Below are 17,058 nucleotides of genomic sequence, written 5' to 3' on the forward strand. Positions count from 1 at the left end.
AAAAAGTTATAGGGGTGAGCCACTTTTGAGATGCACCCGGTATAGTGTACTTACACTATTTTTGTTAAATATTACAGTTCAAACAATAACTTTAAATAATGCCTATATGCACCTTCGTGGCGAGTTCATTTCTTAAGAAACAAAATGCTTCTTTAGACACTAGAAGAACAAATGTTTCTCTTAGTGGCGAAAAACGTAGAAGCACAGATTAGGTATACTATATGTATACAGATAAAAATCTTATCCCTAATTCGTGGTACGAAAATTGCTTTTTATGACGATGTGCAAACGAGTAAAATTTCCTGTGCGCAAAAATAAACTCGCGTAAAATAACAATAAACAGCGTAATAGAGAGATATCGCTAAACCGATATAGCGTGCATGGACGTTAATAAGCCCAGATGTTATTTCCTTTACGTGAGGTGGTATTAACTCTCTTCATTAATAGTTATCGGATTCTGTTCGTGTCGCGTCCGCAATTTAAACTTAACCTAACTTTGAATTTAAAACTTTGAAATTGTTTTGTTTACTAGGTATTTTAAAACTAAAGGGCTAAGGTGCTTATTTCCAGTGCTTTATTGTTCAACGTCTGCCAGTGGGTTTAGGGCAACAAGCAACAAATTCTCTTAGAAGGGCTAAGTCGTCATCTGCTGTAAACCTAAGCCTCTTTATAGGTTCTTTAATATTGGAAGAGGTGGAATCCATATTTTAGGCCATATTTATTTAATTAAAACTAATCCCAACTACTTAAATATCAAATTACCTAATAAAACTAAAGCAATAATTCGAAACAATTCAAACATAACCTAAAATAAAAGATCTCGCCGGCCGGCCCCGGTTGTCAAATACCCGCACATGCCCATTTAAGCAATTTTTAAACGTTATTTAGAAATAGCGCTTGGTGTAATTGATCCGCAAATTACGTCAGGCGGTAACGTTATTAGCGGGTGTTGCGTTAAAAATTGACTCGCGCATATCGTAACCATGATAAGGTACGCGTAAATACTGCATGACGCTATTCGGTTTTCCGATATCTCTCTAATAACTGTGCCGGTCAGGCGCTGTACACAATTTTAGAGGCCATAAGTGGGCGTGCTATATGCGCAAACTAGTAACCTAACTAGTGCCCGATTCGGAAAATTCTTTGAATAAGAAGACTAAGGAAGGAGCATAATGCTATCCATGTATTCATGCATGGTGGGCGGAAAAGCCACCATAAAAGCTCTCTAGGGTGGGGATCCTTGACAGTTCTGTTTGACGATTCATTTGACACATTTGAATTTGATTTGAAATTTTGTGGATTTGTCAGTCTTTACGGAGCTTATTTTATGTTATTTATTATTTATTCTACTACTGATAGTTGTATAATGGTAGTAAATCTAGATGGAAATTGTGGCAGAACTTAAATTAACAGTGACACTATCGCGATTTATCGAAAAAGACTCTAAAATAGTTGGTTGTGTAGCGTGCGGTAGATCTCGGCAAAAATTGAGTGAAATAATGGCACAACTTTTCGCTAGTAAGTGACTATATAATATACAGACGTGTAGTAAACCGATCATTTATGAAATTCACTTAAATTAACTAAATTATATATTTTTCTTGCATTTTAGCTTTTATTTATTACTTGTCAAAGATTAGATGTTAAAGAATTTAGATACGTTAATTTGACTTACCTGCTTCAGTAGCGTATCGGATGTTTGTGTTAATAAATACTTATTATAACTTATCTATTTTTATTAGAATTATATATTTTTATAACAATTTTAATAACTACCAACATTTATTCACAACGTAAAATAAAACAACAAATTATTGAGTCTACCCCACGTCTACCCTACATCATAGTTTTACATTTTTTAAATAAAATTAGAACGACACTGATAAACCGGAATTTAAGTCGGCCATATTTGAGGCCCATCGCGGTGTACCTAAGATTTTTGATATGCTCCTTCCTTAGTCTTCTTATTCAAAGGGAAAATTGGAACCACGAAAAACAATAAAGGAAAAACAAAGTTTATAATCTGTGATAGTCTACCCAAGAAAAAAATGACTTTGTTCTAAACTATTTTTTAATGTTTATTTTATTAGTTTCATACAGAAGAATATTGAAATGGATTGACAATAACGCTAATATTACTAATTCGTATTGGCCCTGTTCATAACACGACACGTATAACCGAAAATTGAATTCCAAAATCATTCCCAACCACGACCAGCGGTGTTATTAATTTGATTGTGAAACAACATCGTCGAAAATGCCAATATATAAACAGTGTTTAAATTAACCAGCAACCGCAAACAATGGTTATTCAATTAGGCCGACAGTGCCCCAACTCCATCCAACTGACAACTCAATTTTAACCGTAACTTTCGTTATCGAATTTCATTTTTGGCTACTTTAACAGGAAATTAATTTAGTAGGCTATTCAAAATGAGAACTGGCTGTACAGACAATGCGATGTAACCCAGAAATCATAAAATATACATTTAGGGTAAAGTTCAGTGAAATTAAATTTAATTTTGAATTAAAAATTTCACAAAAATAAGTATATTGAAAATTTGTTAAAGTTTAGAACAAGAAACAATTCTATGAAATAAATAAAATGATGTTTGTTCATAATTACGATATCATAAACTTCTTATTTACTTAATTTTGTTCAGATTTGCTTGAGAGTGATGAGAAAATTTGACAAAAAGTCGTCATTTGTAATACATTTAAGAGCGATATGAAATACAAGCAACAACAGAAGAATTTAAGATTGTTCGCACTTACACAAATAAAATATTTTTTAGTAGAAATTATGCGGGCTCTACTGTGTTATACAGGGTGTCCCAGACTGAGCGTGCATTAGAAGTTTCTGCCATTGTTTCTCAATGAGATCTATCGTTTAAAAATATTTTCAATATGGCGGCACTTCCGGAAGTACCGGAAGATGACAGCAACTTTCTTATTTTAAATGGGGACCCCAGTTTTTGGTATGGTTTGGTTTGGTATGTAAGGTTAAGTATGTAATCTTAAATTCTCTGTAAAATTTTATGAATTTTTATATCAAACACTCTATATCTAACATTAACCATGTTTGAGAAAAAAAAATATTTATAATTTTTGGACGAAAAAAACTGCCTGTCAAAAATATGTGTATAGCCTAAACGTCAAATTTAGTGATTACCACAGGCACTGTGCCATAGTAGTACGAGAGCTAGCAACGTCGGAAAAACAAGTATTTTAAGACGTCTGGCTCTTTGATATATCTTTTACTATGCTCTCTAGAACAGCATGCGGTCGGTCTGGCTGCCGGTAAACGTTGCGTTTCCTACTGCGCATCGAAACAAGATTCTATAATTTTATTAGTCCTTTAAATTCTAGTATTGAATATAAATCGAACATGTCTCCATTGCACAGTGCGTAGAGTTTCCGACCACGAACCGATGATTCGGAGTTCGAATCCGGGTCAGGGCAAAGACTTTTTTATTTCATTTTCGTTTATATTCTGATAGTAAAGTATTAAATAATTCTGGTAATTAAAAAAACAAATATTTAATATCATAATAAATAGAATCATCAGTTCGTGGTCGGAAACTCTACGCACTGCGCTATGGAGACATGTTCGATTTATATTCCATACTAGAATTTAAAGGACTAAATTAATAAAAAATATAGGATCTTCTTTCGATGTGCAGTAGTGAACGCAACGGGTATCGGCAGCCAAACGGACCGCATGCTGTTCCAGAGAGCATAGTAAAAGATATATCAAAGAGCCAGACGTCTTAAAATACTTTCTCGAAAACGTTGCTAGCTAGACTATAAGGCGCGGTCTCTTCAGTTATAAATAAATAACTTTTATCTAACAAATAACCATCTAAAAGATAAACAATCTAGAGCCTGATATCTATAGGATATAACATTTGGGTATTTTCATACAAAATAATCCAATAGATAACAATTTGGAGGACGGCCGCCTACGGACCGGTAGACACTCCGTAGAGAAAGTGTTGCCAATATAAGATATCTGAAATTGAGATGGTTATATATGAAAGTTGATACAACAGACAGAGACAGAAACTCGGAATTTCAAATCGTTAGATTAAAAAGTGAGGTTATTATTCAGTTGTCAAAAGATCGTCAAAATGAAAATAAAAACAATAAAATTCAACTAAAATATATTTTGTGTTCAACTTCAACTCGTCCTATTATGGTATAGGCTATTTAAATTTACCTTTATGGAAAAAGGGAAAGAATTCAATTTCGGCAGTGGTGGTGGTGCAATAGATCTATTGATGGAATGCGATTTATAAGAAATTAAAACAAGAAAAAATAATCTGTAAGTAATTTATAGTTTAATTACATGATATTACTGTTATATTTATTATATTAACATTTTGGTACAATTGATACTAGAAAATATGGAAGAAGCTGGTAAAGTGCAAGCAGAGATTTATAAACCAATCCTAAAACCACCATCTGGTAAGTTATTAATATTGAAAATTAAAAATAGCATAAGACTGTTAGTAATAACAAATATGTTGTTCTAGGGCTTCTCATAGTAAAGAAATAGGTAGGATAGCATCAATGATAGTAATTAAGTTGAGTTTTTATTTTATAAAATAGATAAATGCACTTATACTTTTGTCTTAATAATAATAAATGAATAGTACCTATAATAATTGCTACATTTACACATTATATGTACAAATTATTTAATAAAAAAAATTAAATAAAAACAATTTTGTCATATTACTTTTATTTTTAAGAACTCAAAGTGATGGAACTTCAGAAAAAAAAGAAAAAATAAAGGAAAAATCTTGTCTAAACAAAGTTGAATTAACTGGAATTCAAAGGACCACAATACAGATGTTTTAGCAAGGTTTAGCTAGAGAGTTACTTAAAAAACAGCATGGAGAAGAGATGTACCGTATGATCGAAAAAAATTCGGCGTCAGCAATGGCTATGAAATAAAGATTGCTGTCATTTCATATGTAAATTTATATGGGAAATATCATCGAACATCATTTCCCAGCCAACTGGATGCCGTTTTTTTTTCGATCATTCGGTATAAGGTACATAGTGCAAGAAATTAAACTAAAATTGTAACACAAAAGAAATAAAAGCAAATGTGAGTTGAATAACAGGTTTTATAAGGTTCCTGTTATAATATTAATGAATTAAGATATGCGAATTAAAAATGAAATAAATATGTAGTTTGATTTAAAAACTTTTATTTATTTTTTACCTACTTTAGAGCTTTATTAAAAACTAGTTGAAGCCTGGCGCATCCGCCACGACATCAGGAAAAAAAAACTTTTTATTTTTTTTAATTAAATGACAAACAAAAAATCCGGCGACGACAGTTTTTAGACGAGCCAATTAACTATCTTTTAGTAAAAAAAGCAACTTTCTAGAGCAAGTCGTTACTTCAGTAGAGACGACACAGATAAACATTAGCATTTTATATAATATGTAGTAATGGTTTATAATTGAAAGGAATTAAATAAAATAATTTATAAATTACTGTTTTATCACTATTATCCTAACTTAATGCATTCTCTTCGTTCTGATGCTCTAACAGAACAGAGACTCTCTTTATTTTGTAACAGTCCATATAAAGTCCGGCACTAGCAACAATAGTTTTTTGCACCATTTCAATGTGTTTATTGGTGTTTATACCCTATACGTTCTAAAATGATTATAGCCTACATACTCAGAATAGGTAAGTCTTTTCCAAATAATCTAAAATCGAATTTATTGGAATAAACGAAATCTTCAATAATAACAATGTCTTGGTTATGTTAAGCAATTTTGTCAAATATCAAATAAAATCAATATCTCCTCATGCCTTTGCTCTTGCGTCAAAACTTTATCCGACAAATAAGGCACTATTTGGCAGTTCGGGCGCCAGATAGGATATCTGGGAGATAAGTTTAATTTATCTAATAGATACTGTTATCTATAGGTGAAGATACGCGTTTTTCTGCTATCAGTCAAATAAAATATATCTGGCAGATTATAACACGCTATCCGTACCTGAAAACACCAAGTTTTAATGCAATCAAATGTCATATAATAATGGCGGTAGCTGTCATGGAATTGAGCGATTTAAAAATTATCATAAATCACATTTTTCAAGTGGAAAGCCACTTTTTTATTTCACTAGCGAAAATGTTTTTCAATTCGTTACTTTTTAACTATACATGTTCCTATACCTAAAATAAATCGTTTTTAAATTACCTATTTAAGATTAAGTTTGAAAACGTATATTTTTCTTGATTTTATCTAGCTTCCTTTGACATTAAGTGTCAAACAGTCAGACAATTTATTTCCATTTGTTCAGGAAACGAATTATTTAAACTTCTTATATTATAAATACTGCCTGCTTAATAATATCAAAATTTATAAAATTTTACAGAGAATTTAAATATGTAATAAAAAAATGGGGGCACCCATTTAAAATACAATACTTCCAATGCACGTTTAGCCTGGAACACCCTGTATATGAGGGGTTCAGAAGTGCACTGGATCAAGTCCTAGAAGATAATTATTATGGAGAAAATGAGAGTTAAAGTTTTTTTAAAGTAACTTATTTAAAGCTGGAGTTTATACTTTTTTGGACTTGAACCATTTTACCTCTGAAAATATATGAAATTTTAGATATAAGTTGGTTCATCGGTACATTCTTCTTCGTCATTAAGGGACATGTTGACTTCACATTGCATATTAATAGTGTTTTCTTCGATTCGATTCTATATGAAATAATAAGATTTTTCTTTCTCGCGCAGTTTTATACAGATCCAAAAAAATTGCCAGATATCTAAGTATTTGAAACTTATTAACGCAGTAATAGTAAAAATAATGGTAAAAGCAAACTATACTTTCAGGATCGATAGAATCAGACCATTCAGATGGCTGATAATCTGATTCACTTGGTGCAAATGGTTTAGATTTTGTTTCATTGTCATTCATTTTATCAACAAAAAAATAACACTAAACTTTATCACGTGTGTTAAAATCGCGCACATCGTTAAATTTTATGGACTTGATCCAGTTCACTTTTGAAAGGAATCAACAGAATATTCAGAAACCAAACAGAAACAGGCTATAGCTGCTTAATGCGTGAAGTGTGACTTGATTCATTTTTCTACTGAAAAAAAAACGTATTTTATAAACGTATAAAGACCTAAAATAGTAGAAAATTGGACTTGGTCCATTTTAATTCTGACCACTCCATATTTGGTTTGCCTACCACCTACACACTTCTTACTTTGTGCGCACCTGGATGATGTTTACGGAGCTGTTCTTGTCGTCTGGTCCTATCCACTGTTCTATCAAGAATCCTTCGTTATAGATGCCTCTTAGTCTTCCCAGAAGCACTTCGATGGAGAAATCTGGCGGACTCCATTGCTCTTTTGTCACCGGCCAGCCTCCCAGAGAGTCTAATACGTCACGAAGCGGCTGATCTCCGATTTTGCGAATCTGGACTAAAAAAATAATAAGTGTAGATTTCCCGAATATTGGTAACTTTTTTAGCGTTTTTGATTTAAATTAAATACTATTATACTTACAAATGTCCATACAGGTATTGTAGAAGGTTTTAGCTTTTCGTGTTGCTTCATTATCTTCCAGAGTAATAGGTTCTTCTAGCACCCCTGTAAGTAGGAATATTACATATCAGGCAGACGTTAAGTACTGTGTATACAGGGTTGTTCACCACATACGACACGGAGTATTGTAGCTAAACGATTAGATTTTTACAAATTGTAAGTTTTGGGTTCGTTGAAGGACTATTAGAGCTACAATTTAAAAATATTTTTACAAGATACAGAGTGTCCCAAATAAATAAAAAATATCAAAGTTGTATTTTTTTAAACGGAACACCCTGTATATTATTGCATTTTTAGTTTCTACGATTAAAATAAAGGTAAATTTGATTAAGGTTTATTACACTTAAACCTTACCGTTTTTGAAATATTTTCAATTTTGCGAAATTGCAGTATAAATTTTAAGTCTTCATTTCTCCGAGGATATCAAAGTTTTTAATAATAAGTTTATTTATTGATCAATTATTGTGTTGCAATAATAAAAATTATACTACCTTATACAGAGTGTCTAAAAATTTATTTTAAATAATTACTACCTTTAAACGGCAATAACTTATTTACTTTAAATAGAACACCCTGTATATTTTATGAGAATCAGATGCACAATTTAATTGTCTATCAAATTGTATTATACCACTTCTTACCTATTCCTTCAAGTTTTCGTAGAAAATGCATTTTCTTATAATTTAGACCTCATTTATAAATATACCCATGGAATATTGATATTTTAGATTGTTTTTAAAACAACAAATGTACAAAATGTACAGGCTAGTAATACTATCGTTTTTAGTAAAACGATAATATTACTAGCCCATTTGTATGCAAAAAGAAAACTATTTAAATCTTTATAAAAGAGTATACCATTAATTAAATATTCCACCAGTATTTCCGTCCAAATATAATTAACTACATACTTAATTGTGTTCGTTAATAAATTATTCTAAATAAATGTGGATTTGAATCAGAAATCAATATATCAATAAGTTATGAAATGAACGTCTCTGCTGTTATAAATAAGCCTTTGTCAAAAAAGTAAATATCATTTTTAAGGTGTTACTTTTTACCACACTGTCTAATACACATACATAATTCAGTTTTTTAGTATTTGGAGCAATTATTATTAATCAACGCAAACAGTCAATTAATGTAGTTTGAATACTCGAATCATATTAATTGGTCCTCTTTAACAATAAATATTTAAACAGTTTTTTTTATTTTCTTTTATGAAATAAACGAACTATATCGACTATATTAGTATCTGTACTCTTTAAAAATTTGGTACATCTTTAAAAATAATCTAAAATGTCAGTATTCCATGGGTATATAGATAAATGAGTTCTAAATTACAAGAAAATGCATTTTCTACGGAAACTTGAAGAGATAGGTAAAAAATGGTATAATACAATTTGATAGACAATTAAATTGTGAATCTGATTCTCAGGGTGTTCCATTTAAATTAAACAAGTTATTGCCGTTTAAAGCTAGTAATTATTTAAAATAAATTTTAACTATTAAAATAAACACTCTGTATAAGGTAGTAAAGTTTTTATTATTGCAACACAATAACTGATCAATAAATAAACTTCAGTAAATATTTAGTATTAAAAAATTTGATACCCTCGGAGAAATGAAGCCTTAAAATTTATACTGCAATTTCACAAAAATGAAAATATTTCAAAAACGGTAAGGTTTAAGTGTAATAAACCTTAACCAAATTTACCTTTATTTTAATCGTACAAACTAAAAATGTAATAATATATAGGGTGTTCCATTAAAAAAAATACAACTTTGATATTTTTTATTTATTTGGGACACTCTGTATCTTGTAAACATATTTTTAGATGGTAGCTCTAATAGTCCTTCAACGAACCCAAAACTTACAATTTGTAAAAATCTAGTCGTTTAGCTACAATACTCCGTGTCGTATGTGGTGAACAACCCTGTATAGAAAACAATATCATATTTTTCATAATGTAATGGAATATGAATGTCATTTACTCTCTTATTTTCACTATCTTGACCTATTAGTACCTTACTCTTCATTTAATTATAATTATTATAATTACTCTAATCCATAATTGAATTAGATAAACAAACTGTAGTAATAATTACGTTTTTTACAGACATTAAAAATGTTATCCATTGTTCAGATTTTATAATTAATAAATAAAATTTAATATTCTTTGGTAATGTACTAATATAATCAAATAAGTTTAAGTTATCAATTAACAAACTCTTCTTTAATTCCAACATCTAAACAATTCCAATTAGTGTTTTTCCAATTATGTCAAAATATTTTGTAGTTAATATTTTATTTTCCGGTATTTACAATACCGGTGCGTCTCAAAAGTGGCTCACCCCCTATAACTTTTTTATTTTTTCAGATAAAACGACGATATTTGATATGCTAGTATATGACATAAATTAGGATTGATTGACGTATTCAATTGTTTTCGGTTTTACCGGAAATGACTATAACTTGTGATTTTTAACGTTGGTATTTTTTTACTTTATTCGATAGAAAATGACACTTTGAACAGAATGACATCATATGTCAGCTTTTGAAATCCTCGCTTAAAAATTGTATTTTAAATTTCAATCTAGAGTGCCGTGGCTGTGTTAAAAACCCTAATTTTTAATCAAGGAGTCTTGGGAAAATAGATTTGGTCATCTGATGTTTTAATGTCTTGTCCTGGCCGGTTAAAAGATGCCCAAATCGTATTTTCAATCATATTTCATTTTTTTTCAAATAAAATGAGGCTGGCTCATTAGCATATTTGGAAAAATCATTTTTACGAATAATTTGGTACCACTCGCTTGGTAATTCGAGTCAAATTGTCTTTATATTACAATTTCAAATAAACCATGTGCAAAAATGTCAAAAGTTTACATATAATATGTCATTCTATCGAATAAAGTAAAAAAATACCGAGGGTGCCATTTAAAAATTAAAAATTGTAGTCATTTTCTGTCTTAATTGTCATATACTAACATACTAAATCTCATTTTTTTATCTGATAAAAATTAAAACCTATAGGGTCAGCTACTTTTGAGACGCACCCGGTATATTAAAATGTTTTATTTTTCATAACATAATGGGATATGAAGATCATTTATTCTTTTTTTTATTACCTATCTTGACCTATTACTAATATGTTTTTCTTCTCATTATGGCTATAATTCTAATCAATAAATGAATTATAAAGACATGTTATATTATATATCTTATAATTTCGTATATATTTCTGGACAACAGAACGACATTGACCTCAAGATTAGTGGCTAAGGACACGAACTTTATGGGACAGTAAAATTACTTTTCTTGTAAACTACATTATATCGACATTTTTTATGTATAATATTCCTAACATGTAAGCGTTAAAAATGTAATTGCCTTTGCTTATATAGACTTTCAGCTTACCTTTGAGGATTACTTGTAATTGGTCCGCCATGACTTCAAACGTACTGATCGAACTCTTGTCTTCAGGTATGACATGTTTTTTGTTCCATGTACCACAGGCATATTGGAAAAAATCAACGCAAGGGTCTGCATTGTGATCCATGGCAGACATTAAAGATGATGCTACAAAATATTCAGTGGTTAAGTTATATTATGTAGTATGTAGTTATCTTAATAAATACAACTTTTTTATTTTTAATAAATTGTACTGAAGCTGTGGTTGGTTCCTTGTGAAACATCGTTGAAATATTAGTATTTTAATAAAGCACGCTTTTAGATGTTTTAAAAAACTTTTAATAAGAGTAACTTTAACTCTACATATATGTTTCGGCTTGTTAGGCCTTTTTCAAGAGTTTTTTAAGAACTAATCGTCTAACTACACTGTAACTATATATATATTTGCTATGGGGGTGGGTTCAGAGAGTTTACAATAGGGGTAATAAAAAATGTGTTTAGAAATCCTTGTTGTTAACATTATTTCTTGCTTTTTAACAGATTTTAGTATTTCTAACTGTTCAATGTAATTTAAACGTCTACCTTTTGTTTCTCTGTGTAGTAACTTAATTGAGTTTTCATTAATTTTGTGATTATTTACTATACAATGAGTTGCAAGACCAGAACTATGCTGGAGATTATTAATATACTTTACATGTTCTTTAATCCTTATATCTAAATTTCTACCTGTTTGGCCTATGTACACGGCATCACAGTATTGCAATCCACCCTATATACACCCGACTTATTTTTGACATTAGTTTTGTCTTTATTATTTAATAAAATTTGACCTAAATTTCTTTTATTTACGTTAATAGTTTTACATCCTATTTTATTGAGATTATTTGATATTTTGTTAGTTAAATTAGGAATGTAGTTTAAAGGTTGATAATTGTTATTGTCTTTAGAATTAGCGGATTAAAAATTTTTCATTAATATTTTGTTTTGTTTTTTCTTTAGCATATTATCAATAAGGGAACACTTATATCCATTGTTGATGGCGATCTGTTTAATAATATTTAACTCTTTTTTAAAATTCTCTGGGCTCAGTGGAAACATTACTAATCTATGAATTAAACTATGAAAGGGTGACATTTTGATTTGCCAGGATTGGTGTGATTGACTATGTATTACAGTGTCTGTGGTAGTGGGTTTCCTGTAAATATCAAATTGTAATCTATTAGACTGTTTTATAATTGTAACATCAAGAAAATTGATGGTATTAATATTTTCAATAGTAAATTGTATTCTCGGTTAATTGAATTTAATAATGTTAAAAAACTGTTTAAATTTCCTGGTGCCTGACCAAATACAAAAATGTCATCTACATTATCTTGCCCAATAGTTTACTTTTTGAAATTAAACTACTTCTTTGTTTTTAAATAGCTTCTTTTCAAAATCTGCCATAAATATTTCTGCGAATAACGGTGAAATTAGGGAACCTTATCGGTAACCCATCTTTCTGTTTAAATATTTCATTGTTATACTGAAAATAGTTTTGTTTAAAACAAGTTTCAATTGCTGTTATTAAATCTGATTTTACTATTATATTAAGATTAGATTTACTCAATTAGTTCACAAATAATAGAGGACAATTCATGGGTTGGGATAGAAGTGAACAGGCTTTGACATCGAAAGAAACGAGGTTAATATGTGGAATCTCAATATTTTTCAAATTATTCAGCAACTCAAAAAGAATTTTATGGCAAATTTTGATTGAAAATTGATCATGGAAGGAAGTGTTTTTAGCTAGTATTTGACATAATTTATAAGAGGGAGCATTTCATGGCATTGAGACTTGACTGGTCTCCAATTGGATTATTTGTCTCTTTATGTAATTTTAGCAAAACCCCATAGGAGTAATGGGGGTGAAGGATTCATTATTTTGGCATAGTCTATTGTTATTAGGTAATATAGATTGTTATTTTTTTAAAATAGAAAGAATTTGTTTTTTGAAAATTACATGTTGGATCAGAAATTTTAGTAAATCTCCACTATTTGTAATATTTATTTTTTCTATATTCTGTTTTTGTAAGAATTGTTATAGTGTTGCCCTCTTATCGGCTTTTGTAATTAAATTGTTATCATTTATTTTCTTGGTTATAGACTGTATGATATTTTTTCTCTTTACTGTTAGTTTTTAAATATTTGTTACAATTATTGAAAATTTCTAGTATGATATTTATTACATGTTGAGGCATGAGGTAAAGTCCCAACTGCGATTTTTGGTGTTAACTGCTAGCAATTCTATGTCTTTTTGTTAAAAAACAGCTGGGGAATATTTTAACCTTTTTTCCATTATTTAAAATTCTCATCGTTTGAAAGTAATATTTGAGATTAGTGGCTAAGGACGAACTTTATCGGCGTTAAAAATGCCAATTGCGCTTTGCTTAGATAGACTTTCAGCTTACGCGGGGTTACTTGTAATTGATCCGCCATGACTTCAAACGTACTGATCGAACTCTTGTCTTCAGGGCCATGACATGTTTTTTGTTCCCTGTACCACAGGCATATTGGAAAAATCAACGCAAGGGTCTGCATTGTGATCCATAGCAGACATTAAAGATGATGCTACAAAATATTCAGTGGTTAAGTTATATTATGTAGTATGTAGTTATCTTAATAAATACAACTTTTTATTTTGTTTAATGTAACTAAAGATTGACGATTTCTGATTGTTTGAACTTTCTTTGCCAAGACTAAGCATTTTCCTATGTGTACATCTTCTAACTATATACAGGGTGAGTCTTAAGTAAGTGCAAATATTTTTAGGGGTCGTATATTTCGACCCCAGAAACACTTTTTGAAAATTTGGAATTTTTAGAAAAAATTTATGGATTTTTTTAGGTTTTAGTTAAAAAACATAATTTGTTGATAATATGGCAACATAGGTAGTAAATCAATTTTACAATAAAGAAACCCCAAAAGATAAAATGGTTCTCAAAATTTAAGCAAAAAATATTTTTTTTAGAAATTTTCGAAGTAAAATAACTCCGTTACTTTGGACTTATTTCAAAAACGGTAAAAAGAAATTATGTTTCTTTTATCGAGATCTACCAGCCCTGAAAATATTTGCACTGATTTAAGACTCATCCTGTACAGTAGTGTTTAGAATATTGTCTTTAGTTTTTCACTAATTGTTATCAACTAGAAACTGATTATTTTAAACCGGAGAGATATGTTGATCTGATGATACACTGTACTAATAGTGACTGCCAACGATATGATCAGAAGTCACTGCACTATACTCTGTTTTTTTTCTCAGGTAAGATTTCGACAGACGATGACAGAAGAAAAGCAGATGACGTCCCATACCAATCTATTTATTTTACTAAAAAAAGTTTCTAATAATTTTTAAGTTATCTATGGATGGGTTTAAATATAAATCCGTCATGCGTCGTGTCTTGTTGTTTTTAACCAGTTTTATTGGTTTATTTAAAAAATGACAGATCGTATTTCAATTTTATTGGTTTGACGGAACGATGAACGATAAACGGACGCCGATGCGTATGAATTCGCCTTTAGATTTTTTATCATTTGACGCTTGTCAAAGTCTTGCCAAATTATAGGTTATACTTTTTGTGTCAACTTTTGTTAAATACCCTGCGTTTTGGAAGATGATGCATTTTGATTCGTATTATTACGTGTGTTTTGTGTCTTTGAAGTCAAGTGGAGGAAAAATCGAGTGAAAATTAACTGTAGACCCAGAGCACAGTTTATGGTTAATACTCGCTACCCAGGCAGAAAGTCTTATACACCAATGAAGTTGCCATCGTTAAAGTTTGTATACCATCTCGTCGTAGATAAGTGCATCTCATATATGGTAGAAGGATCAAACTAAACACATACTAAAAACTGGAGTAGCTGTAAAATATCGACATCACACGATAGGTAAATAATGGATTTTAGTACTGCAGAAAAATAATGTCAAAAGGTACTGGTTTAAAAAATTAAGATTAAAGTTAATTAATCAACCTTTAAGGTATAAAATTTGGTAGGTGTTATTATTTATATATATATAAATAGTTTGTTTTATTTACCTATGTTGTTTTATTTCTTCCTGTGGAATATTACAAATTTGTATTTGTACATAAGTTATATTGATAAATATAATCATAAATGCGGGTAGTTTCATAAAGCTTGAAAGTAAAAATTAGTTCTTTTTTATATTTTTTTGGTATGTAGTGTCTTGTTCTTGTTTTGTTTTGTATTAACACATACCGGTTTTATTAAATAAAATAACTCGATTACATTTTTTCAGTTTTATACAGTTTTTCACAATATTTTGAAGTAATCACTTGTCATCTTCTCAATCAAATTTTAAATATTTCCTGCTATGCGTTCCAGTTGTACCAACTTATTTCTTTGTAAAATAAAATAAACTACTTTGAAATTAAAATGACAGACACATCTATCACTGTCAAGGATCTTCTCGTTGGACAGACTATACATGTTTTATTAAGCTGAAAACGTAGCATAGGGAGGAAAAAGAAATCATGGCTAAGTAACATTAGAGATTGGACCCACACCGACAAAAACACCCTTATTCACCAAGCTCTGGACAGAGAGTCATATATGCCATATTAATCGCCAATCTCAACAGAGAAGGCACCTAGGAGGAGGAGGACTCGCAATTATATTTTGATTTAGAAAGAGCAGACAACCGTTGGCAGTTTTGTTGTCAATTTTTAACTGTTATGAGTTGCTGACATACTGATTTTATCTTTTTTACTTCCTTTTGCTGATTGCTATTGTTAGATAAATGCATATAGAGATTAAGTCATAATGAATTGTGTATTAGAAATAAATTGAAGTTCAAGATAGTAAGGGTAACAATAACATCAATAAATAACAGTAACAGTCCAAACGGTTATTTAGGAATAACGGAATAATAGTTTTGAGTAACTTTGTTCTCAAGTAAATAATAAAGCAATAAATTTTTGCCTGTGTTTGAAACTTCGTGATAAAACAAACATTTTAAAGTCCAAACCTCAAGACTTTCATCATGCTCTTTGATGCTATCTAAAAGACCTTAAAAATATGCTAAGTGAAATTAAATACAACTTTGTTTGGTTTCTCTTCCGAATACTTTTCGAGCCCGCGTAGTCGACTAAACTTTGTTATACAGAGACGCGAGCAACAACAAAGAAAATTGAAACCGTCCGTCCGAGCATGCGGGAAAATAATTTGTTTGCCAGGCAAGTATTTCGTCGCTCGTACGCAAATTAAATTCCTACGAAGTTTAATCGGTTTAAGATGTGCCGGATTCGACTTTATTTGATGTTGTTTTATGTGGGCTGGGGTGATATATGCGTAAGATGTTCGAGTATATCGATAAAAACAAGAGTTCAAAATAATACCGTACCTGTTCTGACGCATTCTTCGGTCAAACATACTCTGGCTCTGAAATCTGAAAGAAATTAAATCATTAACAAAATATTAGTAATGATTCTCTGGTGTATACAGGGTGTTCCTTAATGACATGCTAATATTTATTTGTGCGATTCTTGCTAGCATCTACGTATACTCGGGCACCCAACAATAAAAATTAATTAAAAGAACGCAAGACATAATAAATTACATAAATATACCAAACATAATAATTTATATTTTCCATTTCCTTCGTTAATGGAGCTTTTTGAAAGAAATAATTTATATCTTTGTCATAATATAAAAGAACATGATAACCACGTCTTTTATATCTATTTTTAATGTGTGTATAGTTTATTAAAAATAACCTTATAGACTACACTAATACATCTCAAACAAATTAAAAAAACACATTTAAGGGTACATATGTTACAAAAAGAAACAAAAAAAAGAAAAGCAAACAACAATCCAGACTCATAACACAGTCATAATGTTATCAATATTTTAGGTTCTTATTTAAAACACACAAATCAAAGATATTAAATTACTAAGTTTAATAAAGTATAATATATAACAGATGATGTATTAAATGTCCTGTTACTATGTGGGCATAAGTCGGATGATATTTAAAAGGATAAG

The 17,058-nt window shown here is 30.1% G+C and overlaps 1 protein-coding gene across 2 annotated transcripts in view; it reads right to left on the reverse strand.

The window, feature by feature from the left end:
* LOC115884764 (neprilysin-1-like) overlaps positions 1-17,058 on the reverse strand; it is a 58,853-nt gene that overhangs the window by 15,432 nt on the left and 26,363 nt on the right. For both annotated transcript variants that reach the window (XM_030903435.1, XM_030903433.1), the window contains exons 5-8: positions 16,415-16,459; positions 11,017-11,178; positions 7,560-7,643; positions 7,270-7,475 (exon numbers count right to left, since the gene is read on the reverse strand). In XM_030903435.1, the coding sequence (XP_030759295.1) occupies positions 7,270-7,475; positions 7,560-7,643; positions 11,017-11,178; positions 16,415-16,459 (497 nt within the window). The remainder of the gene's footprint in view (positions 1-7,269; positions 7,476-7,559; positions 7,644-11,016; positions 11,179-16,414; positions 16,460-17,058) is intronic.

The sequence above is a fragment of the Sitophilus oryzae genome, unplaced genomic scaffold, assembly GCF_002938485.1.
Source record: "Sitophilus oryzae breed Bouriz unplaced genomic scaffold, Soryzae_2.0 scaffold_357_pilon_pilon, whole genome shotgun sequence".
Classification (NCBI taxonomy): domain Eukaryota; kingdom Metazoa; phylum Arthropoda; class Insecta; order Coleoptera; family Curculionidae; genus Sitophilus; species Sitophilus oryzae.